Source organism: Malania oleifera, chromosome 7, assembly GCF_029873635.1.
Source record: "Malania oleifera isolate guangnan ecotype guangnan chromosome 7, ASM2987363v1, whole genome shotgun sequence".
NCBI classification, from domain to species: Eukaryota; Viridiplantae; Streptophyta; class Magnoliopsida; order Santalales; family Ximeniaceae; genus Malania; species Malania oleifera.
The window spans coordinates 79241168-79258742 of record NC_080423.1 but is presented as its reverse complement, the minus strand read 5'-3'; the positions used below and the strand labels follow the sequence as shown (position 1 = coordinate 79258742).

The 17575-nt window shown below is 35.0% G+C and overlaps 1 protein-coding gene across 1 annotated transcript; it reads right to left on the bottom strand.

Moving 5' to 3' along the window:
* Positions 1-5110: 5110 nt before the first annotated feature.
* On the bottom strand, positions 5111-7450 carry LOC131159749 (putative pentatricopeptide repeat-containing protein At3g15130). The gene has a single exon (XM_058114904.1). The coding sequence runs from the start codon at positions 7167-7169 to the stop codon at positions 5373-5375; it is 1797 nt and encodes a 598-aa protein (XP_057970887.1). The 5' UTR covers positions 7170-7450; the 3' UTR covers positions 5111-5372.
* Positions 7451-17575: the final 10125 nt, after the last annotated feature.

The window sequence follows — 17575 nt, the reverse complement described above, 5'->3', positions numbered from 1 at the left end:
GGTACACATGCAGTGTAGGAACTCGAACTGAGAAAAAAAAAAAGAAGAAAGAAAAAGAAAAGAAAGAAAGAGGTTTGGCACAGGGCCAAACCGGTGATGGTTTTGTTGAGCTTTGGGAAACTGTCGACGATTTGAAGAAAATCATCGATGGTTTTCCCTAGGCTGAGCTTACTTAAGTGAGAAGTGAGCTTAAAAATGTTATAATTTTCATTCCTCTCTCTCTCTCTCTCTCTCTCTCTCTCTCTCTCCAAAATTAGGGTTTCACACTTACTCTCTCTCTAGCCTTGGGATCCTCGATCCTCTCTCCCTCTTCCCAGCTCGTGGGTCATTGATCCTCGGCAAATTTGAGCGGCTAGGGTTTCGTGTTTCTGAAGGGTTTAGGCAAATTTTCTAGGAACATGTAAGAGGATTAAATTATGTTTGTTGTTTTTGAAATACGAGTCAATTAAATTGAAGTATATGTTTACATGAACAACACATATGTTTTTCTGATCAAATCAGGTATATGAAATGATAGTTTTGAGCATTACACGTATTTTGTAAAAACTAAAGTGAATGGGTTGATCATCTCCTTTTTTCCAGTAAAACATATAATTTGAGTTAAATTAAACCCTAGAGATGATCATACCCTTGTTTTCAGTAGATTATATGTTTCCTAGGCAATTTATTATATTATAAATTATCAGTATAAATTGTGTGGCATGAGAATGATTAAAATGGCATAAATGAATAGAATGATTAATGCAGTTATGATTTAGTTTGATATGACGACTATAGGCTGAATTATGATATGACGGCTATACGCCGAGTTATGTTATGATGACTATGCGTCGAATTATGATATGAAGGCTATACACCGAGTTATGATATGTTGGTTCTATACTGAGATAGAATATGACATATATTTAACAGAATTATGAACAACTCATGTTTTATACAGATTTATGAAAGTGAATTCATGATTACAGTTTTATTATGTAAATCACCATATATGATTTAAGAGTCCTGAGGAAATTAGTTATTGTGATGAGCACGGTACCGTAGCTATAGATTTTGGCAGGGAGTGCAATCACACTGGTATAATAGTATGATGATGGATAGTCGATTTGTGGCAAATAATGACACTCAAGATTTTTGTATCTTGATCTCGACTTACTTCGGATTTTTTCTCTACCTTTTTTGCTTTTTCATTTACTTCTCCCCCTATTTTCAGTAACTAGAACCTCAGACGGTGATGACATCCTTCTCATATATTCATTCAACACATCATTCATGGCAAATTCCATAGTCATAACACCATTGGGAGCAGAACTGATAAGTAAAACCCGAAATGTTTCCCAAGAATCTGGTAGGGTAGTAAGCAAAAAAGCCCTATAATTTCATTATCAAAACTGATGCCCATACCAAGTAACTAATTCATAACTCCTCGAATTCATTCAGACGATTAGGCACAGATGTCCTTGCTTTATATTTCAGTTGCATCATCTTTTTAAGCAAGAATAAGTTATTATTCCCTGTCTTTGAAGCATAAAATTTTTCAAGTTTGTTCCAAAAGGTATGTGCATGTGTCTCTTGATCAATGTGATTGTAAATATTTTCCTCAACTAACTGCCAAATAAAACTACACACCTGTCGATGCTCAAACACCCATTCCTCATCAATCTTTGATTCAAGCTTTTGAGTAGCAAAAATAAAAAGATGCAGAACCTTCACAAATAGAAGATCTTTCATTTTATTCTGTCACTGTTGAAAATTTGTGTCATTCAAAAGAAATGTTCAACTTGTGCTAACATCCATAATTACACAAGAACACCGAACCTTGCTCTGATACTAGTGTGTTAGGAAGAAACGAGACTTACCGAAAAATCGCGGAAGTACAATTGGAAGTTCTTTCTCTCCCAATTAAAAAAATCAGTTATTATGATATGACAATAGCGCAAAAAAATATATTTTCAGCAACACAAAATCAGCCCAAAAATAATAACAAATATCAATCACACAAGACACAATTTTACATGGAAAATCCCTTCAAATCAAAGGGTAAAAATCATGGGACTTGAGAGTCTATTCTAAAACTTCACTATGATAAAAGTGTGGGTACAAGATCTCAATTTTCAACTATCATAATGAGTTTATAACTCTATTTTTAGCTAACAACAAAAGATCTTAAAAATCAAATAGGAAAAGTTGAGAATTTCACCAAAAACATGGTTACCATTCAAACCCAATATCTATTGCTACAATGCTTGGACGACCACTCTGACCATTCAAAATCAGCATCTATGCGTCCTCTATCTATTGAAAAACAATTAGCTCAATCAGACCACAGATGGCCCTTTAATCATTGATTGATCAAAACGGAACACTATTACCAAAACCTAGATTTTCTTAATGTGGTTACTGTTCAAAAGCCGATATCTGATGCTACAGTACTTGGATGACCAATCTGACTTATCCAAATTAGTGTCTATGAGTCTTCTATCTACTTACAAAAAATCAACTTGATTAGACCACAAATACCGCTCCATTCACCGATTGATCAAAACTACACACTATAGAAAAGATCCAAATTTTCTCTTCTACTTCTCCCTCTTTTTGCCACACACTCTCTCCCACTTTTGTGATGGAATTCTACACTGCCTCTCCTAATTTTATTTACTTAAATAAGGTGCAAAAAGGCCTCTAAAAAGTCCAATAAAGAGCCCAAAGAAAATGGGCTAAAGGGTTGAATGGATTTCTCCACATAGGAAGGATACCCAAACCCAACAGGCTCATAAATCCCTTTCTGCCAAATTTACATGATCTTGGATAATTTCATCTAACAATTTGAGTGCTATTAAATCCTTACCTCTTCTATTAGTACTAATAGTAACTAACTTCTCACCAGTTTACTATTAGACCTACATTGTAAGTATACAAATCATTTGTCCTCTCTTATTATCATATCTTCCATAGATACTATGTCTAACTTATTGCAAATATGTTCATTCGTTAATTTATCTCTTAACATTATACCATTGATTCACCTCATCATATCATTCACATTTTGACAATTTTTACTTTTGGATATGTTGTTTTTTAGTTGTCTAATATTCTTATCCATAAAACCTAACTAGTCTTATAATCATCCTATAATACATTTAAAAAAAAAAAAAAATTTGATCGTATTCTACAATCAAACAATATGCTTGAATCACTTCTCCATTTTATTCAATCTACTTTTACTCTATATAAAACATTTTTAATTTCTCCTTCATCTTGCATAATAGATCCAAAGTCTCAAAATCTACTAGTATTATTAGTTTCTTGATCAATTTTAATTTTTTCTCCTACATTACTTCTACCATTACTAAAATTATATTTTATATAGTCTATTTTACTTTTAAAGCTTCTCTCCATAACCTAGATATGATTTTACTTCATCCCTAGTTTCATTACATAAGATAATATCATTTACGAACAGCTACATACATCAAGAAACCTCATTTTACATGCTCGTAGCTTGTTCATTCATCACTAATTATGATACAACAACATAAGGACTCAATCCTTGATGTATATATATACTGTGATTGGAAATTTCCTGAATTGACTATTTATAATTTGACTATTTATAATCCTAATGCTAGTAATTACTTTGTCATGCATACCCTTAATGACATTAGTATATCTAATGCATACTCCATCTTTTTCAAAGAGCCCACCATAAAATTTTCCTAGGTGCTCCTATCATAAGTTTTCTCAGAGTTAGTAAAAATCATATGCAATTTCCCCTTATTTTCCCTAAAATGTATTTTTCCTTCATCCATCTGGCATTTTTTTTTCTTTATTAAAATGCATTTTTTTATGAAAGCACATTTTCAAACTTCTTATAATTTTTTTAAATAAATTAGTTAACCAACTACCTCCATACTACCCAGGTATTTCCAAATGAGAAAATATTAGGTACACCGGATCTAACATGATTTCTCCATATATATATATATATATATATATATATATAATTACCTAATTTAATAAAATACATACACATGGCGAAATCAAATTAGATCCACTGTATACACTCGGTGTATCTAATAATTTCTCATTTCCAAACTTCTATAATCGGGATATCATCTAGTCTTGTAACTTTTTCAAATGCAAACTTAGGTCCAATTTTGCAAATATATTTGAATAAGTAGTGTTTAATTTACACTTAAATAAATACTTATTTCAAAAAATAATTTTCCAAACTACTTATTTTATTTTTTTTAAAAAAATAAATATTTTCTAAAAAAATATTTTCTAAAAAACTACTTAAAGCAGTTTCAAACTACTTTTAGATAAATACTTTTTCAAATAATTTCGTGAAACTCTTAAAACAATCCTACAGGATCATATCAAACTATTAACCAACAAATTTACAAGCATCCTTTTATGATCAAGTGATTACAAACCTTTCTTAAATTTATCATTCTATATTCTCTTTTCCCAACTACATCCTCAATTATTGCCCTTTATTACAACATCAACCTTCTTTTACCAAACTTCAATGCAAAAGCATTGTTAAACTGATAACCCATTATACAAAATCATTGCGTCAACAATAAGACTAAGCTCCAAAATGGTATTAAACCAGCTCCCCCTAAAACTTCACTACTAGGTTGTACCAAGAAAAATAAATCGCAGTAAGTAGGAACCAACTATGCTGGGCTACAAAAGCATTAGCATGCTAACCAAGATGGAAGCCCATGTAATAAGGGCGATCAACTTTAACCTTCAAAAAGGCACAAAGATGGATTGAAAATGCACTTAGGTTAACGAGTCATGATTTTAATTTTAAAATATTGTAGCTGAAAGATTTGCTTGGATGAAAAAAACATAGGTGACTTGGATGACCCAATTGGATTGCTCTTATATGTCCTTCGTCATCTCCTAATTCAATTTTTACTTCATTGTCATAGTGAATAAACCCAACCCGTCAAATTGAATATTTCTCTTCGCAAATCACTCTCTTCTATTTTCGGAGAGAAATTGCTAATCTTGAGAAAGTTATTCAAGCAATATTTCAAATGATTTACAATATTCAACATACTAGGTGAATCAAAGAGTTGAGAGAGAGAGAGAGAGAGAGAGCAAATAATTAGGAACAATGGTATCTGGTCACCAACATATATGGGGTGTAGAGGTTTCCAACAAAGAGGCCACTGCTATGCCCCTGCCCCTGCCCCTGCACAGGGGCACAAAACAAACTTATTCCCTTTAAAAGCTATTTTCCTTTTATGTGCACTACCAAACAATGGAAAGTAAAATAACCACAAGAACACCAAGTGTATTTATCATTCTAAATTATCCTCTTAGCAGCCTGAGCTGGCAACTATTTCTTGTCCATCTCAAGCCAATTCGACTGCAGCTAGCAAGTGGATCTTGTCTATCTCAATCCAACTAGACCCAGGCATTTTCTTTACATCCCTACTTTCCATTAGTTCTCTTAACATTCCCACACCATCCCAATTGCTCAAACCAGCTAACATGTTAGATAATGACACATAAGTTGAAGGATCTCTTTTGTCTAGATCTAAAGCTTGCTTTGCTGCACGTAAGCCAGTCTCCGTATCTCCATGAATGCAACAAGAACCAAACAAGATCTTCCAAACCAACACAGTTGGTTGAAATGGCATCATTAATATAAGTTCCTCGGCTTCTTTAATACGCCCAGCACGGCCAAGGAGGTCAACCAAACATGCATAGTGATCTTCTCTAGGAAAGATTCCGTGGTCATGGGTCATGGAGGAGAAATACTTCCATGCTTCATCAATGAACCCTCCTTGGCTACATGCATAGAGCACACAAATAAAGGTAATGAAATTTGGCTCAACACCCTCTAGTCTCATCTCATCAAAAATCTCAATAGCCTTCTTAGAACTTCCATTTTGTGCATACCCCATGATCATAGTTGTCCATGAAACAACAGAATGATCATCCATTGATCGGAAAACACCCAATGCTCCATCCATGCATCCACATTTCGAATACATATCTAGCAAAGCATTATCCACACAGACATCAACATCAGCTCCGAGCTTAATTCTCAACCCATGAGTCTTCTTCCCCTCCTCTAGTGAAGCCAAATTGGCACAGGCATTAAGAGCAGTCGCAAGGGTAAATTTGTTCAAATGGACGCCTGTTTTCTTCATCCCTCCAATGACTTTTAGTGCCTTGCCCGATTCCCCACACTGTAGGCAACCTGCAGCCATCTGAGTCCAAGAAACCACATCTCTAGAAGGCATTTCCTCAAATGCTTTAAAAGCGTCCACTAAATTCTGATTTTTCAAGTACATATCAACCAAAGAGTTCCCCACACATATCTCACATCCATGACCACACTTAACAAGCCGTGCATGCACTTGCACTCCCATTTTCAAATGGGAAAGAGCAGCCAAACCAGTGAGAACACTTGCAAACGTGAAGTTATCAGGCTTCACTCCCTCAAGATTCATGCGATACCAAAACCCCGGAACTTCGGAGTAGGAAAATTGCAAGTAACCAGCCAGCATTGTGTTCCAAGACACGATATCCTTATCTGGGCAGCTCTCGAAAATTTCCAAAGCTTCTACCAATTTATTGTGCCGAGTAAGTGCCGTCAAAAATGAATTCATCAAGAATATGTTCCATTCGAATCCTAACCGAACAATCAAGGCATAAATTTGGAAAGCCCGAGCCAAATTTTGACATAATGAGCAAGCACTGAGTGCACTAACGAAGGTAAACTCATTAGGCCTCATCCCATCCCGGTGCATCCGGGAAAACAGAGACAGAGCCTCCTCGGAATTGCCGTGTTGGACAAAGCCTGCAATGACCGCGGACCACGACACGACGTTCCTCTTGGGCATTTCTTCAAACAGGTGGAGTCCTCCAGCGAGATCGCCGCATTTGACATACATGTTCAACAGATGATTATGGAGAAAAATCGAAGAGAAAAGAAGAGATTGTTTGATGAACTTTGCATGGATTGCTCTACCATGGTACGCGGAAGAGGCTTGAGCGCATCTCTGCAGAAAAAGAGAGTAAATCTCTTCTTCTCTGGCCAAAGATTCAGATTCTGAGAATTTCCGGACAAGAAACCAAAAGGACATCTTTCTAAAGGAAAGATGCCTCCTGGCTTCAGAAATAAACGATTGAAAGAGCATGCTTGTGCCGGTTTCATGGCGCGCTCTGCATAAATTTACGTTATAAGAAATAGATTGAAAGGTAAATCCCCTAGAAGGCGTGAGATCAACCACTTCCCAGTATCTCTCCGCGCGCTCTGAACAACTCTGCCTGTCTGGAACGAAAATGCAATTATCCCTCTTCTCCGCTTTTTCCCTCCGGCATGCGCGCGCGCTCGCGCAGTAGAACCCAAAAACCAAGTTCCGTCGAGCGGTTGGAGGCGGGACTCTAAGAGCGGACGACGTTATAAGCTTTTATTTGTTATTATATTTTTCCTGAAGCGTTCAATTTATTATTTATGAGGAGAAAAGAATTAGGGATTGATTTCTCTCTCATAGATAACAAGAAAAAAAAAATTTTAAAGTATTTAGAGGCAATTTATAGATAAAATTTAAGAGTTCGTTTAATAGTAAAAAAAATATTTTTTATTTTTTATTTTATTAAAGAATTGTTAAAATTTTAAATTATTTTAAATTTTTAAGATTTGTATTAAAATGTAAAGAATAAAGAGTTTATTTAAATATGAATATTTTTATTTTTAGATTTTAAACTAATTACACAAAATAATTTATTTTTCAATTTTTCAATTTACGAGGAGAAAAGAATTATGGAGTGATTTCTCTCTCATAGATAATTAGACAAGAATAAAAAAAAAATGGTATTTAGGAGACATCCGATAATTAAATTTAAGATTTTCTTTTTAAAGCTTTGACGTTAGAATATATGTGTTTATCTCCTGCTATGTATTGATCAACTAATCAAAAATAAAAAAGAAATAAAATGAGAAGAAAAGGGAGCGAAATTTTCTCTCATATTTGGATAAGTAAAGAGAGAAAAAATTATTTAATATTATTTTACTAAATTGATCTTTTATCTCTCAAAAATGGTAGCTTCTTTCTCATAAATAATTTTTGGTATTTTGAAAAAGTATATCTTTCGACATTTTTAAGAGATTCAAGACAAAGGTTAGTAGGAAATTTATTACATTACTTTTTTTTCCCTCACCATTTCTTTGTTTATTTTATGAGATGGAACACAAATGAGTGATTTGGAGAGGGAATTTGTTTTCCTTTTTCCTCTCTTCAAATCACTCTATTTTCTTTTCTCCTCTCTTTAAGTCACATATCCAAATGAAGTATTATACATTATTTGGGTTGATTTTCTTAATTGGGATTTTAGGGTTTATTTTGTAGGATTTCGCGATTGTATGGTTTATTTTGTTTCCTTTAGGAATTTTGGGGTTTGATTTGCATGATTTATTAATTTGTGAGATTGTTAGACTTATGTAATCTCCTACATATTTGTCAACGCGAAAAATAGGCATTAACTTTGCATCGATCACTTGAAAAACAAAAGGAGTTTGGGAGATTTCTCATAGTCTCAAGGAAACTTAAGTCATATTAAAATTTGTTTCATGATGGAGATTTTGGATTACGAACGAGAGCATGGATATCCATATGGGAGACGGTGACTAGGGCCTACCCTTTCCACATGGGAGGCTTTGAGGTAACTATGAGGGTTTGGCATTCTAACTTGGAAGAAGAAGTCCCTCTTTACATGGATGCTATGTGTCATAATACAATTGCAAAGGTTATTTTATCCCAATATGAGCCCCCGCTTCTCAAGTTGAAGTGAAATTGTTTGCCTTTGGTGAAGGAAGAAGCAATTTGTTCCTTCTTTTGCTTGTTTTTCTTTTCAAGTGCTTAAAGAGATTGAACTAAACTAAGCTAGAGTGCTTGGTTTACACAAATTTGGTTTTTAATATACACAGTATATTCTCTTTTAGATGGGCAACAAAGATCTGTCAGTAATATGTTTTTTTCACATGTGTGTATAGTTGGACAAGATGATGGGCCTTCTGAGCTCCATTTCAATCTCTTGGCAATTTTTTCTACTTCTTAATTCCTTGATATTCTTCTTATTTTTTGCAAGTCCTTGTAATTTGAGGTTTTTTTCTATGATGGACATCCATCCTTGTACACAAGTTGTTGCCTTATAACTCGCCTGAATTATTGGGTTTGAGGATTTGATTAATGGGAATACTAGCATGTCAATATAAAATAGCTAGCCTCATATGGCCCTATGAGGTTTGAGGACTTAACATATGGCCTAACAAAACTAACAACTGACTTGCTTAATTGCATTGATCTTGTGTTACTTTACCAGGCAAAGGATTTGATATAAGAACTATATAAATGTAACTAAATTGATGTTGTAAAGCCTTATGGGGCTGTGGATTTAATATGTGGCTAAACAAAGGCTAATACAAAGTTGGTGTGAATATGGTTATATAGGTCTAAAGGATTTAATTTATTTACACATTTGGTACGCAAAAAATATAATGGAATCGAGATGGAATCTAATTTGTCACTTTATCATCGTGCTCTCTATTTAAATTGTCATTCAAACCCCTTCCTATCCTATTATATTCTGCGAACTAAACATGACATATATGTGAATAAGAATAGTATCGAGTCAGTATAACTAAGCTAATCTCTTACAACCTTAGGCAAATGGATTCTTATGAGGCATAATAAGGGAAATAGCAAACCAACAAGGAAACCTTTTATGGGCCTATGAGACAAAAAATTTAATATATGGCCCTATGGGACTAGCTAATAAAGTATCAATGTAATCAACCTTACCATGTATGGCCTTCAAGGGCTAAAGATTAAATATATGATATGGACTAATAGAATATCATTGTAGTTAAGGTGATCTGCTAATACCATACCAGGCTAATTGCTAAACCCTATAACAAAACTAACATATTTGGTCCTATGGATACAAAGATTTAATATGTTGAGCTAATAATACGTTGGTGTAATTGAGAGAATCTCATATATGCTTATGGATATAAGGAGTTGACTTCTAAGCAAACAATCACTAGCTAGAACAACATATTACTTTGAACTAAGAAAACAATTATAGTATATAAAAATAGTTGAAGAGTGCTCAACTAGTGACAACAAGCTAACTAAATTCAATTCTATAGTGAAGCCTAGCTAGTATGCAGCTAAAGCTTGTTTGACAAGCAAATACTTGCTAGGAAGCCTAAAAATATGTGTTTGCAACATATTGTGCCTATGTGATTAATAAATTATGAGATTACCAATCTTCTAAGAAAATTTCCATATATTGATAATGGGTTAGATGCACTTGTACTCATTAAACTTTTTTACTAAAATACCCCATCCCACTAAACTATTTTTTTTGTGCACTAAGGTTACTCAACTACAATTTTTTTGTTATATAAATTCCAATTTAAATGACTTTCCATCATGTACAAAAAGGTGGAAATCGATTTTGGTATAGTGGCAGCCTAGGTCCATGGCACACACTATTTAATTCCATATACGTAACGAAAATAAATGATGCAGTGATCCTGAGCCAAAGTTGATTCATGTTCATTTAGCATTGAAACATTTTTAAGCACTTAATAAGAGGATCATCACTTATAGATCCTAAAAGACAAATAATTTAGTGATCCTTGATTCTTGCTATATATATTCATTTGAGCCAGGTAAATCTCATTCTTTCATAACCCTAGCTTAGCCTACATGACGTGCTTTTAAAATTCATTCTAACCGATGGTTGGCTATTTATAATGTGAAATACACTACAAAAAATGGGTTTTTAGTGACAAAATTATTAGTGACAGTTTTAATTTTGTCACTAAAAGTGATTTTTTAGTGATGGTTTTTAAAAATCATCACTACTAGTGTAAGTATTAGTGACGATTTATAAAACCGTCACTAATAAGATAGTATTAGTGACATAATAGTAACCATCACTAATATGTTCGTCACTAAAACCCAAATTTTCTTGCCAAACCATCACGGGAACCATTTTTCGCACGGAAACTAGTTCGGAAAAATATTAGCGACATTTTTTGGAGTATTAGTCATGAGATTAAAGCATCACTAAAAGGCACTTATTAGTGACAGTTAGATAACCTCACTATTAAGCATTATTAGTGGCGGTTTATTGAAACCGTCACTAGTAGTCTTTTATTAGTGACGGTTTTTATAAACCGTCACTAATAATCTATTATTAGCAACGCATTTTTTAAATCGTTACTAATAGTCTTCCCTGTTTAACGGGACTAGAGCCATTACACATCATATTATATAGCTTTTCCCCCCAGGGAAGTTCCACTTTTGTCATCTGCAGAAGCTTTTTTCAACTTTTTTGAGACAGACTTTATAGTATTGTGCAAAAGCTTCACGGAAACATTACTTATTTTTAACTTCTTCAATGAATCAAGTCCTAAAGGTCGATCTTTTCTCATCTTTCCTAATAGAATCAATCTAACTAGCTCTTTCAAATCTATCTGAAGGGAAATATCAATTTATATGTCTAGACATATATGGACTGAGATTGTTCTTAACATATATAGTACTGGATGAAAAATAAAATAAAATAAAAATAAATGAATAGTGACAGATCATATTAGTAACAGTTTTTGGAACCGTCACTAATAATTAAAACAAATAGTTTAGCTTACAGATCATTAAAACCTAAAGGTAAGACCTTCCCATAGAGACAGAGATGGTCAAGGAATTAACTCAACTCTCCATGCTAGATAAACATGCCAGCCCCATTAGTACTATTCTAGGTCACCTAAGTAGTGGCTAAGATGAAAACAAAACAAAACCAATGTTACCTAAAATCATGTACATTTTGAATGAGCAATCTAAGAGACAGGCGCTACGTTATTCAAACTAGGATGTTGTCAGGTATCCAAACAGATTCAAAAATATATCTAGTCAGGTGTCATCCCCTAAAATCATTCTACTTTCCAAAGTAGCGCCATAAGACCAAAGATGCTGGCAAGTGAAGCAAGCAAATACACACTTGGTCAGCAGTAGGGAAGGTAAAGCTCTGACATCCTGCAATTATCAATTTAAACCAAATAAAAATCTGGATGAGTTGAAGCATATGAGACAACGAGCTAGAAGAGCATGTCGATCCTAGGGTTAATGGGACCAAAGTTGTTACACATCATATTATATAGCTTTTCCCCCATGGAAGTCCCACTTTCATGCATCATGATCTGCGAAAGATAGATTTTTCTAGTTTCTTCGAGATGGACTTTGTAGTATTGTATAAGGCTTCACAGAAGCATTACTCATTTTTAGCTTCTTTGATGAATCGGGTCTTGAAGATCTTTTATCACTTTTCCTAATAGAGCAACCTCAATCTTTCAAATTTGAAGGAAAGAACTATATCTCTGGCCATGGACTGTGATTGTTTTTAACATATTGTGAATGAAAAAAATGGAAAAGTTGTCATTAATAGTGAATATTGGTTGATAATATTCTCTAAATTTCAATATTTTCAAGTTCATACCTTTTGGAATGATCGTGTACAGACCAGGAAAGGTGTGGTCTATATATATTGTACATGTATATATATTATATTATGAGTATATGATATTATAATATAATTTAAACCTTTTCGAGGGGATATGTATATATATATATATATATATATATATATATATATATATATATATATATATATATATATATATATAAGATTGAGCAAGTACTACTTGAGCACACAAGTGGGGACACTACAAATGGAAGCAGCAAATTGTAGCTCCTGCTACAATTATCCATACGTGTCAATCTATCGTGTTGCATGCCACATATATATATACACACACACAAACACACGTACCTAGCATTAATTTCCTTGTTATTTTTTTTCTTTTTTCCTCAAACAAAAAATTTAATCTAAATTAATTAATGCTAAATAAATGTGCCACGTTATAACTTTTAAGCATCCTCTTAAAAATTATTTTTTAATATATTATATATATTACACATAAAATTTTAGTAATTGTAATAGTCTGTTATTAGTGACAGTTTAGAAAAACCGTCACTAATAGTATGTTTTTAGTGACGGTTAAGAAAAATCGTCACTAATATTATTTTTATTTAACAAATATAAAAATAATTTGCTTACATATTAGTGATGGATTTAAGGTATCAGTGATGGTTTTAAAACCGTCACTAATACTCTAACCTTGTAATAACCCTATGCCTGCGTTGATGACCCCTTATTTCCCTCCCTCCCTCCTTTTCCCTCCTCCCGAATTCCTTTCCTTGCACATCCTGGCGCCATTGCTGCCACCACCATCGTTGCTCGTGGGAGCTCTTCCTGCTACCGCTGCCGCCACCCCTCACCTGAGGTCGTCCCATCGCCATTGCCGCCGCCACTTACTTGACCTAGACGGGCCGTCTAGCCAAAGCTCCTCAGGTTTTGCTTCTTTTCTTCTTCTTTATCTTGGTCTTCTTCAAATCGTGAGGGTTCAGCGGTGCGAGTGTGTGTGTGTGTGTGTGTGTGTGTGTGTGTCTGCAAATCATGAGAGTTCAGTGTGTGTGAGTGTGTGTCTGCATGTGTGTGTGTGTGTGTGTGCGCGTGTGTGTGTGTGAGTGAGTGTGTGTCTGCGTGGGTGTGTGACTGTGTGTGTGTGTGTGTGTGTGGATTTTTGTGAGATTGTCTATTATGCTCTAGTTTGGTAAATGGGTTTATGATCTACGAAACTCAAAATAAAGGCTTTCGATAATATTTTGAATTTTTTTGTTTTGTTTTTTTTTTTTTTTTTTTTTGCATTTAATATGGTGTTATTTGTATATTTTGCTCCTCTGAATATTTTATTATTTTGAAGTTTCATGTTCTGGTGTTACTCTGTGGAGATGTTTTGGTATCTGAGTTTTCAAGGGTTGTACGGCTTTTCACTTTCAGTGGTTTTTGAATCTAAAACTAATGTTAACTTGTAATTATATTAATTCGTTTACTTGAGCTGTATAAATCTGGCTAACATTTTCATTTTTGTTTATATATATATATATATATATATATATATATATATATATATAATTCATTAGGGTTTTTTATATTACTGTTGTACATGGTCATTCTATTTAATGTTAGGATTTTTTAATGTTTGTTAGTTTTGATTCCCAAATCATTTGGGATTTATAATTAATATAAGTCATAAATCAATTAGGATTTTATTTAATGTTAGAATTATTTAGTGTTTGTTAGGATTCCCAAATTAGTTAGGATTCGAGGGGATATTTTATAGTCCTAATAGAAGTCAATTTCTTTACCTTATATATATGTGATCCCTATGGGGCTTTGGGCATTAAAGCAAGCAATGAAGTGATAACATAATTCATAACCTTTGGAAAATTTGGAGGTAGATCCCCTTGAAGTGATAAAACCTAATTTCTCTTAATAGTTTCCATTCTTTAAATTTCACTAATTTATCCATGATAAAACCCAGGGTCTTATCATTTTGTATCAAAGACAACATTCTTGTGTATGTAGTTAACCCACCAATACAAACAAGATATTGGAATTCATAATCTTCACTCATTTGAATACAGAAAGACCTTAAAGCAAGGACACATCAAATTCACTTGTTCATTTAGAGGTGCCAGAGGCAAAAGTAAGAAATTGATATGGGTAATCATGAAAGTAAATCCCTTAAGACCTAAGGAGGAATGGATTCCAATTGGAATTACATAATTACTTAATCCTTCCTTAGTTCTTAGGATTAGGGGTAGTGATGACTAAAAGACTTAGGAAGTGGTTTATGCCTAAAATGACAAATCTTGGTATATGCATTCACTATACACCTTTGGCATACTAATTAAGAATGAGACGTTAGTCTCCACATGTTTCATATCATTCGTTCGAATGGTTCGAAGTAAACCTAAAGAGATATTCATTGTGACTTTCTGGTCCTATATGCCTTATGAGATCAGCACTACAACCTACTATCCATATTGTATTAAATAATTATATCTCTTTGATGGATAGTTTATATTTTGACATGAATTATATTGGACTATACTGAATCGCTTAAATATCCTGGATTGCATATTTATCCGGAACACCGGCTGCACGGCTAATGCAGTGACTTGTGTATTGCATGTTGGTAGATATTTTTAGGTTCTCACATGCTTACTCTAAATTACTTGTTGTAAACCACTAGGTTTTCAGAGCATGTCTTTATAGGGAAATGTTCTATTTACAGATGGCATGCTGCCGAAATTTCATTAGAATTTTTTCTAAATAATCAAGAGTCCATAAACCATGTGTGATGCCTCGAACCAGCCAAGTGGGTCCCGAGGTGTCATGTGTTCCTTCTACAGTTCTCTGATATCATAAATATCATCCAACCAGCGGAATATAATTAAACATCCTCAAATAAAATACTAGAGTACTGATTTATATAACCCTAAAAAAATGTATCCTTCTATCCACATTACATAACCAGAAAATAAAATAAAAAAAAATACATTTGAGTTCTACAACCACTCACTCTAAGCTATACTATCACCCCACCCTAGAGCTCGCTAGGCTCGATCACGAGACGGTCCTAAAAAATAAGTTGTATGATGGGATGAGATACTTCTCAATAACGATGGAATAAATTATTATCAGTGTGTGGCAACATGGGTTTTAGTGTATACGAAATATAATCATTTGTTAAATGACAACAACAGCTGTTAAGACACGTATAGACTGTATTCACACATGCAACATCTTTTATAAGCGAGAGTTCCTGAGGATTGGAGAGATTACAAGCCCATAACATGTAACGCCCCTTTGCTCTGATACCTTATATAACCTTATCCATTTAACCTTGTCCACCATCCTTTGGGGGATGGTGGGTTTGTGATTTATAGCAACACGTCTCTGAAAGGCCTGGGATGTGTGCTTATGCAGCAGGGTAAGGTAGTAGCGTATACCTCTCGGCAACTGAAGGAATATGAGAAGAACTACGCTACGCATGATCTGGGATTGGCTGCTGTGGTATATGCACTGAAGATCTGGCAACATTATCTGTACGGGGTGCAGTGTGAGATCTTCACTGACCATAAGAGCCTCAGGTATTTCTACACACAAAAGGAGTTGAACATGAGGCAGAGGCGGTGGCTAGAGTTGATTAAGGACTACAATTGCACGATTAGTTATCACCCAGGGAAGGCTAATGTGGTAGCTGATGCATTGAGTTGGAAGTCAGGGCCTATGGCTATATCTACAGTTGTAACTCAGTGTCACATCAGACGGGATTTGGAAAGCTCAGGTATAGAGTTAGTGGGTGATGATCATCGGGCTTATCTTGTTGGTTTGGTGGTCCAACCGACCTTTTCTGAGCGTATAAAGGCCATGTAGGCTAGTGATGCAGAGTTGCCAGAGGTTAGGGAAAAGATACAGCAGGGATTGGCTACAGAGTTTAACATCTCTAAAGGAGGTGTGTTGAGGTTTGGGACCAGACTGTGTGTTCCGAATGATGATGAGATCAGAAGGACGATTCTAGAGGAGGCACATCGTTCTATGTATACAGTACATCTTGGTAGTACGAAGATGTATCGGAACTTGCGCGAGACCTTCTGGTGGTGTGGTATGAAGAGGTAGATTGCTCAGTTTGTGGAGCAGTGTCTGATATGTTAGCAGGTGAAAGTTGAACATTAGAGACCAGTAGGACCGTTGCAGCCTTTGCGTATTCCGGTGTGGAAATGGGAGCATATTTCCATGGATTTTGTAACCGGTTTGCCACCAGCGCTCCATGGGCAGAATGCTATTTGGGTGATCATGGATAGATTGACGAAATCTGCTCATTTCATACCGATGAAAGTTGGTTATCCTTTGAGTAGGCTAGCAGATTTGTATGTGCATGAGATTGTGAGAATGCATGGAGTACCAGTGTCCATAGTATCAGATCTAGATCCGAGGTTTACTTCCCGATTCTGGACAAGTTTACAGGAGGCACTGGGGACGAAGCTTACTTTCAGTACAAGGTTCCACCTCCAAATGAATGGACAGTTGGAGAGGACGATACAGATTTTGGAAGATATGTTGCGAGCTTGTGTGTTAGACTTCGGTGGTAGCTGGATACAGTTTATGCCACTTGTGGAGTTCGCTTATAATAATAGCTTCTAATCTAGTATTGGGATGACACCGTTCGAGATTTTGTATGATCGGAGGTGTCGATCTCCTTTGTGTTGGGATGAGGTTGGTGAACGTCAGGTGTTACCTGAACTTGTGCAGCAGGCATTTGAGAAGGTGGGTTTGATTCGGGAGAGGATTAGAACAGCTCATAGTCGACAAAAGAGTTACGCAGATGTTTGCCGCTGTGAGTTAGAGTTCGAAGTGGGAGGTAAGGTATTTCTACGTATTGCTCCGATGAAAGGGGTGACGAGATTTGGGAGGAAGGGCAAGTTAAGCCCGAGGTATATCGGACCATTCAAGGTACTTGAGCGAGTGAGTCCGGTAGCCTAGAGGATTGCATTACCTCCAGCACTTTCGAGGGTCCACGATGTGTTTCATGTATCCATGTTGAGGAGGTACGTGTAGGATC

What these genes read in the sequence shown, in the direction of transcription:
- LOC131159749 (XM_058114904.1), bottom strand. Translation starts at nt 7,169, where the DNA reads ATGCTCTTTCAATCGTTTATTTCTGAAGCCAGGAGGCATCTTTCCTTT.